Raw genomic sequence first — 16,447 nt, forward strand, 5'->3', positions numbered from 1 at the left:
TACAAAGTATTTTTCATAAAACCAGGCATGGTGGCACAAGTTTTAATCCCAGGTCTCTAGAGGTGGAGGCAATAGGATCAGAAATTTAAAGTCATCCTTAGTTAAATAGTAAGTTTAAAGCCATCCCAGGCTTAATGAGACCCTGTCTCGAAAACAAAACAAAACAAAGTATTTTGTTTGTTTGTTTTTTTTGGTTTTCTGAGACAGGGTTTCTCTGTAGCTTTAGAGGTTGTCCTGGAACTAGCTCTTGCAGACCAGGCTGGCCTAGAACTCACAGAGATTCACCTACCTCTGCCTCCCGAGTGCTGGGATTAAAGGCGTGCGCCACCACCGCCCGGCAAAACAAAGTATTTTGTAAATAGATACTAACTTTGGATCATAACAATCCTATGAAAAAATGGAACACACCTAACACTGAGGTTCAGAAATAATGAATTGGCCAAACTGTGGGTGTCTGAAAAGGGACTTGTTCTTTCATAACAGATCTGGAGGCTCCGTATGTGTGTAGGGGTGGAGTGTATGCGGATGCACAAAGCCTTGGGTTCAATCTCTAGCATGCGTGTGCACACACACACATACACATGAAACTTACTATGATGACTGATGATTGGCTTATTTTTCATTTCTGGGAGTTGAGGGAGGTGGGGTCCCCATGGTTTTGGACCAGGACCACCCCTATCTATCTTTCAGTAAGGCCCATTCCAGAGTTTTCTATTCTCCTCCTAGAAGCAGAGAGAGAGGATCCTTGACAAATATACAGAGTGATAAGACCAGGGTTATGCAAGTGGAAACACTCAGGAAGCCTGAAGCAGGAAAGGCTGAGGTGACAGGACAAAAAGATGCTGCCTGGGAGACCAAGTGACGGATGTTACCACTTCTGTATGGGTGTTCTCAGGGCTTGGTCAAGCTCTTGTCCTTGGCTAAACCATTTGTCCTGTCCATGACACCAACATGAGTTTAAGTTAGATGGCCCAGATGCCAGGCCCTCACATGTGCTTGTGATTGGGGGTTTGAGAACTGTTGGGGTTCCACTGCCCTCCCTCCCCACAGGACTCAGGCCTTTGGCCAGGGCTCAACAGACACAGGCAGTAAGATGGGGTTGCCCTTCTATTGGTCCAAGTCCTGAGCATAGCCTGGGTGAGTCATGGAGGTAAGGAGGCCCACGAGGCTCAGCAACGTGGAGAAGAGCAGCAGGAAGGAGGCCGCGAAGAGCAGAGCAGGCAGGGCACTGAATACCAGCAGTAGGATAGCTGGCAGCAGGTGGCTCCACACCACAGCCACCACAGGCCACAGGGAGCTCAGCAGGTAGGAGCCCGTGGTGAAGAGTGCATGACATAACATCAGGGACAGCAGCAGATAGAGTGTCCCCTCCAGACCCCATAGCATATGCTGTAGAGGTTGCCGCCAAGCTGATGTATTCCACCACTGAGACCAGCTCCGGGGCAAGTGGCATGCCCACCAGCGTACCCACTCCTGACGGGTGACCCAGGCTGACCAGGGCACTGCCCGCTGGGGTCCCTCGCCAGCCCCGATGATATCCGTCTCCACTCGTGGCTGCTGCATCACGGCTGGTGCACCTGTGGACAGGGCCAGGCCAGCTGCAGGAGCAGCCCTGGAGATGCCCAGGACCTCAGGATAGGTAGGGTTGCAGGGGTTAGGAGGATACCAGCACAGGCAGGATTGGGGTTTGAACTGGGGCCTAGGACTTACCTTTGGGCAGAGCCGCCTAAGTCATGATGCTTCCTGCTGTGCCCAGGCCAGCCTGGCAGCCAGGTCCCAATCTCATCCTCACTCAGCCCACCATCCCTCAGAGGAGTCCTTTATGACCCGGGCTGGGGCGGGGCCCAGCTGACAGGAGCTACTGCATAGTGTGAGGCTCTCTTGAGTCCCTTACTTATGGACCCTCTAGGCTAGCAGGAGTGTTCAGTAAACCTCACAGAAACCATTCTCCTTGTTTATAGGAAGCCTTCCCTACTCCTGTCCCTCCTTGATGGCTGCCTCAAACTGCAGGGCTGGAGTTGGTTGCTGTATCCACCCTTTCCTCTGCCTTCTCTTGTTGCCCGAAGCCTCAGCCCCAGTTCTCAAATGTTAATACTATGGAACTAGAGGCCTCTGAGGTTCAAGCTGAACACAATGGAGTATTCTACCCTCACCCCACCACCTTACCCTCATGTAGCTCAGCATGGCGGAGAAGAAACCTGGTGAAGCAGAATGGCTGGTGTATTTTTAGAAGGCATTCAGTTTTTGGAGGGCCCTCAGGCCCAAGGATGGAGGCAGAAAGCCAGGCCCAGCAGGGCTAAGGGTATACCAGAGCCTCCCAAGAACAGACCCAGGCCCAGGAACAGCAGGAGCAGTGCATCCTGGAACCCGAGTAGTCCTGAGACCAGCCCTGTGTGGAAGAGGGCAGCTGCCTGCTGTCCTGGACCTTCACCAGCCCCCTGGCTCTGACCCATTGGAAGAAGTCTGTGTCGTGGCAGGATAGGACCTGTGGGCCTGTGGAGAGAGAAGAGGGCAGGTCAAGGCAACTGCTCATCTGTCCCTGTGCTTGGGATACCCACCTGGCAAGCCTCCTGTCACTTACCCATGGAGCAGGTCAAAGGCCAGGAAGCTGACCAGAAGTAGGAGCAACACGGCTAGGCCAGCTGTCGAGAAGACTGTTTGAATTGTCGCTCCTAGTGCCCCCAGCCCTAGGATACTGTCCAGGAGCCGGGCCCAGCTGAAGCCCCAGGGGACACACAAGTCACTGACCTATTCTACCCCTCTCAAGTATCCAGACTGCTGGGAGGGGTAGGGTGGGGTCTACAAGAGCTTTGGGTATGGGCAAGCAGAGCTGGGGCTTGGAAGTATTAGGAAGAGCTAGTGGTAGGAGATTAAGGAATCAGGAATAAGGAAGACCTTGGTTTACACTCAAAGCTCAAAGAATAGGGAACTAGGCTCTTCATAGATGCCCTCCACCCCCAACTTCCACTCCACATCTTCACTAAACCCTCCTCACCTCCTCCCACTTGGGTTGACCATTCTGGATTTGAACACTGAGTCATTGTGACTTATTGCCAGGCAGGACCTTGAGTTAAGAACAGAACAACAGTTTGTCTCGCCTCATAAGCACTGGTAGCCTAGGTGGGGCTTAGCCAGCAAATCATTGTTTACTGCGACTCACCCTTAGTTATTGCCTTGGCTAATGATTTTCTGCCCTGGGGACTTCCCAAGGTTTCTGGGTTGTCAGGAAAGCAGGCTAGTAGCATGACTCCTCGGACTCCTGCCCAAGGGAGGAGAGGCTGCTTCTTCCTGGAAGGTCCTCAGGCTATGTGTCTGGGATGTCATTCAGTTTTTCTGTCTCCAGTTCTCTTCCCTGAACTTGAGTGAGGCCTGCAACTCGGGGGTGCGAATAGACTTTTCCAGGAGGCAAGCTAGGCTGTGGGTGGCAGAAGGATGCCATTGAATGTGAACGGAGACTACACTTTCATTTCCCAGCTGCCCAGATCCAAATAATCACACAGAAGCTATATTAATTACAACGTTGTTGGACTGATTGCTCAGGCATACTTCTAGCTAGCTCTTACATCTTAAATTAGCCCATTTCTATTAATCTGTGCATTGCCACAGGACTGTGGCTTACCGGTGAGGTTCTGGCATCTTTCTCCTTTTTCAGCTACATAGTATCTGCCTGCTTGCAGTTTAGTTTTCCCACTTACCCATATTCTGCCTTGCCATACCCCAATGCAAGTTCTTTATTAACCAATGGTTTTAAAACATATTCACAGCATACAGAGGGTAATCCCACATGAATTGGATGTTTTAAGCACTACAGTTTTGGGAGATGTTATGGTTTCAGAAATGTTACAGAGAACTGGGCATGGTAGAATATGCCTTAATTTCAGTGCTCAGAAGCCTGAAGCAGAAGGATTGTGAGTTTAAGACCAGCCTGGACTATATAAATAGGTGCTGACCAGAGAAATTTAAAGAAAAAAAAAGACAGAGGTTATGAACCTAAGAGGCCTACAACATTGTGACCCCAAGTTATTCAGAACCAGGAGTCTGTTCGTGTGTCCCAGGCTGCTCTTGAAATCTCCAGGTAATGCAGGCTGCTCTCTAACTCTTGGCGATTCTCTGCCTCCTCATTGTGAGTGCTAGGATTGCAGACATGCACTGCCATGCTTTGCATACACTCCTAATGGGAAGTTAAGGCTGCCACCTAAGAATGAAATTAAGGAATGAACATGAAATAAACAGGTTGATCACCATCACTGGTGACATTTATTGAGAATAAACATATTCCCACTGAATCTATGGGGGCAGTGGTTACAGAGCTACGAAATACATGGACAGTCTGGGGATGAAAGATGAGTGAAGTGACATAAATTTAAGTATTACTCATACTTTGAAGGAAAACTGATGGGGTTGGGATAGGGAAGACATTGACATTATAGCCCCCAGAAAAAGGAGAGACTGGCAAGAATGATAGAAAGGACATTGAGCTGCCTCCCAGGAGGCCCTCCCCAAAGACCCAGAGCCGGTGGTCTTGGCATGTTTGGTGCTGATGGACCTGACACTATAGAGCCAGTGTCATTTGCCCTGAGCTCATTCACGAGTTGTCCTTCCACTGGCTTTTGTTTGCCTGGGAACTGTGTTTCACATATAGATTTGTCTATAGGGACTTAGGAGATAGCACAGGATCCTGTTTTTGTTTTCTGTCTAAGTCTTCATTGCCTTTGTAAATGAGAAAATTAGCATTTAGGTTTTAAATTGCCAGTTCTGGTGCAGCCACAAGATTACATCCCTGAACTATGGAATTGAGAGTCACGTCCCAAGAGTCCTACCAAGAGGAAGTTGCCACTATGCAAGGGATTGGGGCTGGGGTGTGCAACTAATACTCCTTAAGATTTCCTGTGCGATGTTGTGTATAATTTGTAGGGGAGTTCTACTTGAAGTTTTCTCAACTTTTTCATCCAATAATAATTTATAAAGTGATCCCCATGTGCCAGGTCATGCACCTATTGTTGGATTATGACCCCTAAGACAAACCAGGGGCTCTCGTGCAGATGTTCTGCTGAGAGCTTGGAGTTGTCTTCAGAAGGAAAAAAAAAATTAAGAGATGAGAAAGGAGAAGGACAGGGTAGAGGAAAGGGTAGCACACGGTCTTGTCTGGGATCCAGCCTCAGCTTGACTTTGAAGATAGCTCTGAGAACAGTCAATTGTGCTGTAGAGTTGATCCCGTTATACCAGTCAGCCATTGAGGAAAGGGAAGAGAGAGAAGTCGGGGAACTGTAACTTTTAGTGTAAAAGCAACTTCTATCTGCTGAGGGCTCTTGTTTGTAGAAATCAAACAGCTATGATTTATGCATAGCAAACAATAATGAGGGTGGGTGCAATGTTGGTAAAAGGGACCTCATGGGGAATCAACAGCTACAGCAGTCGATCTCGTAGTAAAAGATTCAGCAAATCTGGATGATTTGTATCATGTTCATCCATGAAAACTATTTGATTTGGGGCTGGAGTAGAGCCTGGTGGTTAAGAGGTCTTCTCACTCTTCCAGAGGAGCACAGTTCAGTTCCTAGCACCCACATCAGGTGGCTCAAAACTGCGCGCAACTCCAGCTCTAGGGGATCCAACACCATCCTCTGGCAACTCTCTCTCTCTCACACACACACACGCACACACTTAAACCTCAGAACTGGTTGGCTCTATGGAGCTAGTCTCTAAGTCCTTGGAATATCCTATTCAATATAAGTGTCTGTTTGCACAGAAGTCTTGAACTACATCAAATAGTCTATGCCAACAATATGATTTTCCTTGGGGACATAGACCAGAAATCAGGATTACCTTGGCCTCTGGAATGTTTGGACTATCATCAACCAACATAGGCAGTCAACTGTATCTGTATCTCCAAACAAGTTCTGGACTCCAAAAGTTCAGTGAATTTTTCTTATGAACAGTGCTTGGTGCATGTTGTCTCACATACTGCTGGAAGGATTAGGTACTGGCAACCCGATTCCATTTTCATATAAACAATGGAAGCTCATACACAATCTTCCCTGTACCCTGCCGTTTACAGTCTTCTGTTGTGGGTTTTAATCTATCCGCAACCTTTCTTTGTCATAATCTGTGAGCATTAGTATAACCACTTTGGGGAGCTCTTCTGATAAACCATTGAAAAAGAGAGTGGTCGGGCTGGAGAGATGGCTCAGAGGTTAAGAACACCGACTGCTCTTCCAGAGGTCCTGAGTTCAATTCCCAGCAACCACATAGTGGCTCACAACCATCTGTACTGAGATCTGGCGCCCTCCTCTGGCGTGCAGGCATACATGGAGGCAGAATGTTGTATACATAATAAATAAATAAATCTTAAAAAAAAAAAGAGAGAGAGAGAGAAAGAGAGATTGGTCTTGGGGACTCTAGAACAGCACTGGCATCCAAAGTAGGATTCACCAGGACAGTGCTGAGTCGCTAAAATAGGATGGGATCACGAGTTGAGAGAAAGGACAAGAGGGAGAGACTTTGATTCCCAGATGGCTACTTAGTCATCCCCAGCTTGGAAATGAAGCAGCCCCATGATCAGTTGCTGGAGGTCAAAGTTATCAGTGGAATTTATTGATGACAGCTAACTCCTGGGGGAGTTGTTTAGGAAACTGTCCAGAAAGTAGAATAATTAACCAAAACCCCAAAGAATTGTTTTAAAAAGTTAACAAAAGTAGAGGACGAAGAATATTTGAAAGTTAGTTTTAGAAATTTCAAATAAAATCATAAAAGCTTTGTCTGAAGCAATGAACTTTATCGATGTTATTCAAGGGAACGGGGCTTTTCAAGCGCCCCTTTCTCTTATGGAGGCCTGGGATGAAAATTATGACAGGGGACATATGTTGGGGGTTGAGTTGGGAGAGGAACGCCTCAACAGCCAAGGGCCTTACTCCTTTCATGTTCTTCCTGGCGGGCGGTCCAGGCCTCCTTATTCCTTAGAGGCCACGTGGACCATAAGCTCCACCCCCTGCAGTTGTAGCTAAATTCATTGTCATTCCAGGAAATGAACTTGACAAAGTTGATATTCAGAGCAACGTCAGCCTCAGCATCAAAGATGAAAGAGTGGGTGTCACTGCTAATATCACAGGAAACAGCCTGTTCTTCCTCATGTAGCCCCAAACGTCCTTACGGCCCTCTGGTACCTGCCTCACCACTTTTTAAAAACAATTTTCAGTTTCTTTTCTGTCTAAAGGTGTTTTGCCTGCATATATGTCAATGCACCACGTGTGCCTGACGCCCAAAGAGATCAGAAGAGGATACCAGATCCCCTGGGACTGGAGTTACTGAGGGTTGTGAGCCACTTTGTGGGTTCTGGGAATTTAATTCAGGTCCTCTGTGAGAGCAGTAAGTGCTCTTAATCACTGAGCTTCTTCACCATCTTCTTGATGTCTTTGTATTTGGCAGCTTTCTCAGGTGGCAGGTCAGGTCTACAACACACACATTGTGATTAGGAATATTGAAGACCATGCCAGTGAGCCCCTACTCAGCCCTGACATGACCTTGCCCACAGCCTTGGCAGTGCCAGTGGATGCAAGGTTGATATTCTAGGCAGTCTCACAACCGTCACACCACACTTTCCCAGAAGGGTTATCTGTGTGTGTGTGTGTATGTGTGTGTGTGTGTGTGTGTGTGCGTGCGCACGCTTGCGTTTGATGGTAGTGATATCATGTGCTGTGGTCATGAGTCCTCCAATGATGCAAAAGTTGTCACAGATGACCTTAGCCAGGGGACATAAGCAACTGTTGGTACAGGAAGCTTTGCTGACAATCTTGAGCAAATGCCATGCTTCTTTCGGTTCATTCTATCACAAACATGGCAGCAGCAGGAGAAGAGTTAGAGAAGATGACCTTTGCCTCCACTCCTCAAGAGGCCCTAGCCCTCTCCATGGTGGTGAAAACACCAGTTGGCTCCACTGGTCTTTGGCACCAGTGTCACCCCATTTGATATTGGCAGGATCCTGCCACTGGAAGATGGAATTGTCTTCCCATTGATGACAGATTTCTTATTCTCAGTTGTGATTATTCCAGGGAACTTGCTGTGGGTGGAATCATACTGGAACATGTAGACCATGTAGTTGAGGTCTTTGATGGCAACAGTATGCACTGAACCAGAGTTGAAGGCAGCCCTAGTGACCAGGCTGAACAAGAAGGATGAAAGAGCCTAAATTACAGAACTTTTAACAAAATGGGTGTGGTGAGAAATACATTCCTGTAATTCCAGTACTCTTTAGGCAGTTAGGTGGATCAGATGTCCAATGTCATCCTCAGGTGCATAGAGACCTGTGGTAGTTTGAATGTAACTGACTCCCCTAAGCTCACAGGGAGTGGCACTGTTAGCAGGTGTGGCTTTGTTGGAGTAGGTGTGGGCTTGCTGGAGGAAGCGTGTCACTGTGGAGGTGGGCTTTGTGGTCTCTTATGCTCAAGTTATGCCCAGGGTCTCAGTTCACTTCCTATTGCCTTCGGGTTGAGATATAGAATTTTCAGCTCCTTCTCCAGCATCATGTTTGCCTGCACACTGCATGTCCCACCATGATGATAATAGGTTGGAATTCTGAAATGTAAGCCACCCAATCAAATGCTTTCCTTTATAAGAGTTACTGTGGTCATGGTGTCTCTTCACAGCAATGGAAACCCTAACTAAGACAAGACCAGTCTGGGCTACATAGTGCCCATATAGTCCTACCAGCTCATAGTCATGTGAAATTAAAATTACTGGTGCTTCCTGCACAGAAAAAGATGACATACATACAACCAAAAAGGCAAAATGGGACCAGAATTTTGCTTATTCGTTATATTCTTTGTTTTAATGTTTCATTTTGAGATCAAGGCTTGTTATCCTACTCACGCTGTCTTTGGACAGCTGCCCCATCCAACCTACTAGGCTGTTCCCTGAAACATATACTTGTCCCTGTGGTACCCAAAGATCCTACATGATGCTCTTGGAGATAGAGACCATGCTATGCATGGTATAAACTTTATATACTTTATGGTATAAACTTGCCATTGTATCCCTGGGATGGATCATCATCTTTTGAATCTGTGTTGAGGCCTTTTGCCTTGGAGTCCCAAATACCCAGTGGCCAGGGCGAGAGGCAGTAGCCTAGTAAGAGAGGAGTATGAGAAGATGCAGAGCAGCTCAGGACCAAGAGGGGCATAAAGGAGCTCCGAGGAAGAGTATGGAAGGAGGGAGGAGGGGCTGAGTCTGAGATGTCCTGTTGCTGGTACTTCTCTCTCCCCTCCCCCCTTTCCAGCTCTCTCTGGGAAACCTGGTTGAGAGTGGGGCTTCTGGTGGAAGTCCAGAAACCTCTGCCTTTTTCAGATACTGGCCTGCAACACAAGGATGCACTGAGTCTGCTGTCTTGCATGTGTGCAGTGGGCCCGTGTTCACAAAGTCTGTGATTTAAAGCCCAGCCCGTTAGTGTCTGCTGTCAACCTGATACGTCAGAGAGGAAAACCTCAACCGAGGAGCTGCGGAGATAAGGCTGGCCTGCGGGGAGTTGTCCTGATTGTTTGTGCGTGAGGGCCTTGCCACTGTGGGCAGCACCACCCCCTGGACAGGTAGTCCTGGGCTTTATGAAAGCCAGTTGAGAATGGGCCCGATAGCTAACCAGCAAGGTTTTTCTCCTGTTTCTATTTCAAGCTCCTGCTTGAGTTTTGCCTCCACTGCCCTGGATGAATCTACAAATGAAAATAAATATTCTCTTTTGCAAAGTTGCTTGTGGTGTGCGTTTTATCAGAAGTTTCCTTAAACGTCTCTATGCCTCTCAAAAAGGAGACCTGGGCCTAGCACTGCTGCTCAGGTGGGGGTGTCAAAAAGGGATTTGGTCATGCGTTGGTTCTTGGTGATCACTCCCTTCTCAGAGTTCCCTGCCCCTCTCTCTGGAGTGTCACGGTTGGACCAGATGGCAGGGCTTGTTCCCTTGGAGTGGTCGCTTCTGGAGGTGGCCTTAGTTCAGGAGCCCCACACGTGGCCTTATGCATTTCTGCCAGATTCTGGTTCTGTGAATGCTTCCAGAGAGGTGCCGACTTGATAACGAGGTTATTTAATTTGTTTACATAGACCGTGGCCCCTGTACCCTTTTGGTAGGGGTTCCAGGCTCCGGTGGGCAACACTTCTTGTGGGGATGCAAGCAAAGGCAAAACCACAGAATTTTCTTTTGGGCGGGTGGCTCAGGTGCAGGGTAAACCCAGAGTGGTCCTGGGGAAAACGGGGGTCTGAGGACTTGTGGAGGAAGATAAGAGGAAGAGGGGAAGGAGTTGGGACAGGGAGAACAGGGCGCCCATCAAGCTTTGGCCGCTCGGTTCTTGACGCCAGCCCTCCGGTTATCAGCTCTGGCTGCCTTCCTCGAGTTATGTAAGCTCCAAAACGTGGCAGCCCAGGGAGGGAAAAAGAGAAGGGGCGGAACCGAGGATGGTGGTGACGAGGGCAAGAGCTGCCTCTCTACACTCTATGGGTTGGTTGTCTTTGGGATTAATGGAGGACTTCTCATCCCTGCCTCCCCCCACTCCCCCCTGCAGTCCTGCCAGCGGACTTTCCCGGTTTAGTCCCACACACCTCAGCAAGGCACCCGAGGTTCTGGATAGTTTCCTTTCAGGTTGTTTCCTCTCCAAAACTGTGCTACCTTGACCACATCACCTAGGCGCCGCTCTGAGCCTCGGTTTGCCAGTCTGTAAACTGAAGTTTGACTAAAATTCAGAGCACGTGCAAAGCGCCTTGCATAGGTGCCTGCGGTGGGATGGGCGCGCGCAGTCAAATGGAATGTGCGGTGGCTTCGCAGACAGTGACGGGCCGGGCACCGGGGAGGCTGCGGCACTGGGTTCCTGGTGCGGCACTGGGTCCCTGGGCAGCCCCCAGCCCGCCGCCGTCGCCGGGGTTCCTCGCGGCTCACCCGAGTCCGCCGTCACGGAGGGACCTCGGGGCTCTCCCCAAGCCGCCCTCCCCTCTCCAAGGAGGTCGGATTCCGGCGAGTGGCTGTGGGCGGGCCGGAGGCTGCAGAGGGGCGTGGGGCGGAGGAGAGGGGCGGGCAGGAAGGGGCGGGGGGCTCCGCGGGCGCCCGCAGGAAGGAGAACCCACCGAGAGCCTCAGCACCGCGGGCTCGCCGACCCTCCAGCTATGTGGGGCCTCTTGCTCGCTGTGACTGCTTTTGCGCCTTCCGTCGGTCTGAGTCTGGGGGCGCCCAGCGCTTTAGAGCTGGGCCTGTCGCCGGGCTCAACCCTGGCCCCACATAGCAACTTTACCCAGCCGTCCACGAAGGCAAATGGTGAGCTCTGGGACCCACGGTCGGCTGCTGGGCAGGTCAGACCCACTCCCCCAGCTGAGTCCTCCAGCCCGCTCTGTGAACTGGGACACACATACACAGCCCTGTGCAATGGCTGCTGACTCAGCAACCCCATTCTGGTCAGACCTAGTCAGCAGTTCCAGGGCAGGCCCGGTGTGATGCTGGCTGCCCCAACTCCAGCCTTCTCTTTTCACAAAGGAGGAAACTGAGGCCAGAATCTGGAGGAGCTCAAGTAAAGTGAAGAGACCCCAGACTAAAATGGGCAGAGTCAGCCTGTGTAGGAGAATGTTTAACGCCAAAGACTGGAGGGGGAAAGAAAGGGCAACGAGGCTGCATAGTGGGGAAAAGGGTCACTGGCTCCTGATGGGTACAGGCATGCTGTCCGGCCTCCCAACTTCTTCCTGTAGGAAGTCGGAGCTTTGAGGCCAGGCAGGTAGGCCAAGCACGGACTTTAGGACAAGAGCTGAGGCCTAGTCTGAAGCTAAGGATGGCTTGGAGGATGGTCGCGGGGAGGTGCAAAATCAGCGGTGGGAGGGAGCATTGCTGCAGAGGGACCAACTGGGGCAAGGTCTAGAGGTTAAACACTGAACTCGGATCTCTAAAGTGACCCGTCTCTAATGGCTCGACATCGCTTTCCCCTGGATCAGAGTCGGGGGACACACTGTCCAAAGATGTAACTGTGTAAGAAGGAAGCACCAAGGATGTGACAAGAAAGGCAGGTTGGGAATAGGTGTCAGGACTTGAACGCCCCGTTAAGACTTCAATGATTGCAGTGAATGTCCCATATGCTCAAATGCCTTCTTGGGCTAACGGACCTTTCATGACACCCCCCCCCCCATTGCCTTCCGGTACCCTAGAGACCTCAGAACAGCATGTCCGGCTGCGAGTCATCAAGAAGAAAAAGATCATTGTCAAGAAGCGAAAGAAGCAAAGGCAGCCCGGTCCTCCGGTGACTGCCAGGCCTTCGGTGACCACCAACCCAGCAAAGACCCCCCTTGTCCCTGAGAAACAAGAACCAGGTATTGCCTTTCCGGGAGGGCCCTGCCTAGCATGGGAACATGTCAGGCTCATCTCCTGACTGCCCCGGTTCTGCCCTTTCTCTAATCCTGTCTTCTTGTTCTGTCATTACCCCAGGATGCCCCCCTCTAGGCCTGGAGTCCTTGCGGGTTTCAGACAGTCAGCTTGAGGCCTCTAGCAGCCAATCTTTTGGTCTTGGACCACACCGAGGACGGCTCAACATCCAGGTCAGCACCCTTAAGAGCGCCTTCTCTCCCCTCATCCTAGCCCTTGTCTGTTGGTCCTTCTGGTTTGATGACCATGACCTTTTGTCCACAGTCCGGTCTGGAAGATGGCGATCTGTATGATGGGGCCTGGTGCGCTGAGCAACAAGACACCAAGCCTTGGCTTCAGGTGGATGCTAAGACTTCTGTCCGCTTCTCAGGAGTCATCACGCAGGGCAGAAATTCCATATGGAGGTGCGGCAGGCTAACTCTTAGCCTGGAAGTGATTGGTGAACAGACACAGACGTACTGCAATGACGCTGCTTGAACAGTATCTCTGCATGGTATATAACTGTCTAATAATAGTTCTCTTTATCTCTGACCAGGTATGACTGGGTCACATCATACAAGGTCCAGTTCAGCAATGACAGTCAGACCTGGTGGACGAGTAAGAATCACAGTAGTGGGATGGACATGGTAAGTGTCCCCATAGTGACTGGGACCGGCCAGGGTGCTAGGCTAGGGTGAGAATTCTCTGCATATAAAAGACAGATAGCCATTTAGCTCCAGGAGAAAGTTGGTGTTTTTCAGTGCCAAGGTCTTTGTGCTTTCACAGGGCAGTTTTTCACCTAGCACAAGCTCCATTGGGATAGCCCCATTAACCACACCATGGGGTAGGTGCTGCAGCTTCCTCCTGGGCCACTCTTTCTGACCATGAGCCTCTGGCTTTTTTACTTCTTGCCTGCTCATGGCTCTGGTTTTCCGTCTCATGGATCTCTTTTATACAAGGCTGCAGAATGGGTATGTTGCTCTACTGAGCTGAGACAGTGTTAGAAAACACAGCTGCCCAAAGTGGCCCACTGGCAGGAGCTAAGGAAATTGGGGTCCCTGTTTGATAACATGTATGTCTCCAGCTGAACCCACCAGGGAGGGTTGGCTTGTGAGTGTGGGAGCCTGAACTCCATCCCTGGATCTTGGGCCAGTATCAGGTCTGAGCATCCACAGCAGGGACCCCCATATCTCCAGGTATTTCCTGCCAATTCAGACCCAGATACCCCGGTGTTGAGCCTCCTGCTGGAGCCTCAGGTGGCTCGCTTCATTCGCCTGCTGCCTCAGACCTGGTTCCAGAAAGGTTCACCTTGCCTCCGGGCAGAGATCCTGGCCTGTCCAGTCTCAGGTGGGCAGCTGGGCAAAGGCTAGAGGGGCAGGGCCTGACTGCAGGGACTTAACGTTTACCTGGAACTCACTTCCCACCAGATCCTAATGACCTGTTCCCCGAGGCCCACACGCTGGGATCTTCTGACTCTCTGGACTTCCGGCATCACAATTATAAGGCCATGAGAAAGGTCAGACACAACCACAGTGACCCAGAAAAGAGGCCTGCCCGTTTCTTTGCCGCCAGGGCATACTGACTGTGACTACCCACGAGTCTCCTGTCCCTATGTCCCGCTCTCCTCTGTTTCCCTTGATCCTAAGTTCTGCTCCAGCTACCTTTGTCATGGCACCACCCCTTTCCATCCCTTCCTCCTGACCCGCTGTGCCTTGTCCAGATCATGCCATGTTACTCCCATCTGTGTGCACCCCTGGCTCTGTAAGTCCTTCCGTGGTTACTCGTGGTCTGAGGTCTGCGTGTGACTGCCCCATGTCCCCTCTGCTGCCCAGCTGATGAAACAGGTGAACGAGCAGTGTCCAAACATCACCCGCATCTACAGCATCGGGAAGAGCTACCAGGGTCTGAAGCTGTATGTGATGGAGATGTCAGACCAGCCTGGCGAGCATGAGCTGGGTACTGTTTGATGGCATGGGGGGAGGTGGGCACAGGGCAGGCTGCAGTATGAACAAGCTCTGAACTTCCATGTGTTTCCAGGAGAGCCTGAGGTCCGCTATGTGGCTGGTATGCATGGGAATGAGGCCCTGGGGCGGGAGTTACTTCTGCTTTTGATGCAGTTCTTATGTCAAGAGTTCCTGCGAGGGGACCCGCGAGTGACTCGGCTGCTTACTGAGACACGTATTCACCTACTGCCTTCCATGAATCCGGATGGCTATGAGACTGCCTACCACAGGGTAGGCCACCTGGAATGAGGGCCTCCCTGTCCCCTCTGCCGTGGTACACAGAGCCTGTTTGACTTGAACAAAGCCCTTTCTTGGCAGGGCTCAGAGCTGGTGGGCTGGGCAGAGGGTCGCTGGACCCACCAGGGCATTGACCTTAACCACAATTTTGCTGACCTCAATACACCCCTGTGGTATGCAGAAGATGATGGGCTGGTACCCCACACTGTCCCCAACCACCACCTGCCACTGCCTTCTTACTATACACTGCCCAATGCCACTGTGAGTATTTTGGGGACGGGGTGAAGGGCAAGGCCCCTTGTCTCTGTGTGCACCCCATCCTCACCTGTCCTTGTCCAGGTGGCTCCTGAGACATGGGCAGTGATCAAATGGATGAAGCGTATTCCGTTTGTGCTAAGTGCCAACCTCCATGGGGGTGAACTTGTGGTGTCCTACCCTTTCGACATGACTCGGACCCCGTGGGCTGCTCGCGAACTCACCCCTACACCGGATGATGCTGTCTTTCGCTGGCTTAGCACCGTCTATGCTGGCACTAATCGGGTCATGCAAGACACAGATCGCCGACCTTGTCATAGCGAGGACTTCTCCCTGCATGGCAATGTCATTAATGGAGCTGACTGGCACACAGTTCCTGGGAGTATGTGCCCGAGAGTGGAATTAGTCCTGTCTCCATAACTACCTGTCCCATAATAGTCTCTTGTAATGTGTAGTACGTGTCAAGCCCTACCGTGAGTGTCTCTCAAGAGCACTGGGAGAATGGGGCTACCTAACATTCCAGTGTCTTTGGCACCCCCAGGCATGAACGACTTCAGCTACCTACACACCAATTGCTTTGAGGTCACTGTGGAGCTGTCCTGTGACAAGTTCCCTCATGAGAAGGAGCTGCCTCAGGAGTGGGAAAACAACAAAGACGCCCTTCTCACTTACCTGGAGCAGGTGGGATCTGAATCCCCAGTTCCTGGCCTCCCCGAGTTACCCCTGGCCAGCCTGCTGTCCCGGAGTTGTGCTGGAACCTGGGCACCAGCAGTCTTAACTGGCAGCAGATTCCACTACATTGTGGGCCACGTGTGATTCCACGTCAGATTGTCTTGGAATGAGCTGGACAAGGAAGGGCAGCTTGCTATCAGGGTGGTTTCAGATGTTCTAAGGCAATGGAACTAGAAGCCAGGACAACCCGAGGCTAAGGAATGGTCCCTAGAATTGTCACAAACCTGTCGTTATCAGGATAGCTTTTCTCAAAAGATAATAGTCAGATGTGAAAATTGCCTTGGCGCAACGTATTACATCCCTCTGTGAATGGCTCTATAAGAACAGCTTCCGTGGATTCTCCGAGAAATCTTTCTAGTGTAAGATGGCTCAGCAGGTAGAGGCACCTGCTGCTCGGCCTAACAACTGAGTTTAATCCCTGGGATACACATGGTGGAAGGAAGGAGAGAGCTGACTCCTACAAGTTCTCTGACCTTCACTCATGTGCCATGGCATGTGTGTACCCACATACAAACATAGATCCACACAAAATAATTAAATGTAAAAAAAATGATTTTTTTGAAGAGGATTGAAATTCAGATCCCAGCACCCATGTAGCCAGCTGAACATCCCCATAAATCCCTGTAACTCCAACTCCGAGTTGGGTAGACAAGAATTGCTGAGCCTTGCTGGCTTCCAGCCTAGCCAAGTGTGAGCTCCAGGTTCAAGGACGACCCTGCTTTAAAGAAACAGCTGGAGACTGACAGACCCTTGATGCCCTCTTCAGGGCACCTGCTCATACCCAAGGGCAAGCCTAAAAACAGTGCCACCACACTTAGAAAGCCCAGTTACACCTGACTAGACCAGGGGCAACTTAGAAATTAGGAGATTTTTT

The 16,447-nt window shown here is 50.6% G+C and overlaps 3 protein-coding genes and 1 pseudogene across 3 annotated transcripts in view; 1 reads left to right on the forward strand and 3 right to left on the reverse strand.

Moving 5' to 3' along the window:
- Positions 1 to 1,031: 1,031 nt before the first annotated feature.
- Tmem239 (transmembrane protein 239) lies at positions 1,032 to 2,184 on the reverse strand. Its single transcript, XM_026788452.1, has 3 exons — positions 2,167 to 2,184; positions 1,720 to 1,787; positions 1,032 to 1,636 (listed from the first exon to the last, which is right to left on the reverse strand). Exons 1-3 carry the CDS (start codon positions 2,182 to 2,184, stop codon positions 1,108 to 1,110), a joined length of 615 nt encoding a protein of 204 aa, XP_026644253.1. The 3' UTR covers positions 1,032 to 1,107.
- On the reverse strand, positions 2,126 to 5,862 carry CUNH20orf141 (chromosome unknown C20orf141 homolog). Its single transcript, XM_026788453.1, has 3 exons — positions 5,824 to 5,862; positions 2,582 to 2,748; positions 2,126 to 2,493 (listed from the first exon to the last, which is right to left on the reverse strand). Exons 1-3 carry the CDS (start codon positions 5,860 to 5,862, stop codon positions 2,256 to 2,258), a joined length of 444 nt encoding a protein of 147 aa, XP_026644254.1. The 3' UTR covers positions 2,126 to 2,255.
- Positions 5,863 to 7,372: 1,510 nt separating this feature from the next.
- On the reverse strand, positions 7,373 to 8,519 carry LOC113458101 (annotated as a pseudogene).
- A 2,559-nt stretch (positions 8,520 to 11,078) lies between these two features.
- Positions 11,079 to 16,447, forward strand: part of Cpxm1 (carboxypeptidase X, M14 family member 1) — a 6,754-nt gene continuing 1,385 nt past the window's right edge. Inside the window, exons 1-12 of the mRNA XM_005365618.2 lie at positions 11,079 to 11,278; positions 12,154 to 12,315; positions 12,431 to 12,540; positions 12,632 to 12,771; positions 12,903 to 12,993; positions 13,543 to 13,693; positions 13,774 to 13,862; positions 14,179 to 14,302; positions 14,384 to 14,580; positions 14,668 to 14,847; positions 14,926 to 15,223; positions 15,383 to 15,522. Coding sequence (XP_005365675.1) covers positions 11,131 to 11,278; positions 12,154 to 12,315; positions 12,431 to 12,540; positions 12,632 to 12,771; positions 12,903 to 12,993; positions 13,543 to 13,693; positions 13,774 to 13,862; positions 14,179 to 14,302; positions 14,384 to 14,580; positions 14,668 to 14,847; positions 14,926 to 15,223; positions 15,383 to 15,522 — 1,830 coding nt within the window. The 5' untranslated portion in view covers positions 11,079 to 11,130. The remainder of the gene's footprint in view (positions 11,279 to 12,153; positions 12,316 to 12,430; positions 12,541 to 12,631; positions 12,772 to 12,902; positions 12,994 to 13,542; positions 13,694 to 13,773; positions 13,863 to 14,178; positions 14,303 to 14,383; positions 14,581 to 14,667; positions 14,848 to 14,925; positions 15,224 to 15,382; positions 15,523 to 16,447) is intronic.

This window comes from Microtus ochrogaster, unplaced genomic scaffold, assembly GCF_000317375.1.
Source record: "Microtus ochrogaster isolate Prairie Vole_2 unplaced genomic scaffold, MicOch1.0 UNK3, whole genome shotgun sequence".
In the NCBI taxonomy this organism is placed as follows: domain Eukaryota; kingdom Metazoa; phylum Chordata; class Mammalia; order Rodentia; family Cricetidae; genus Microtus; species Microtus ochrogaster.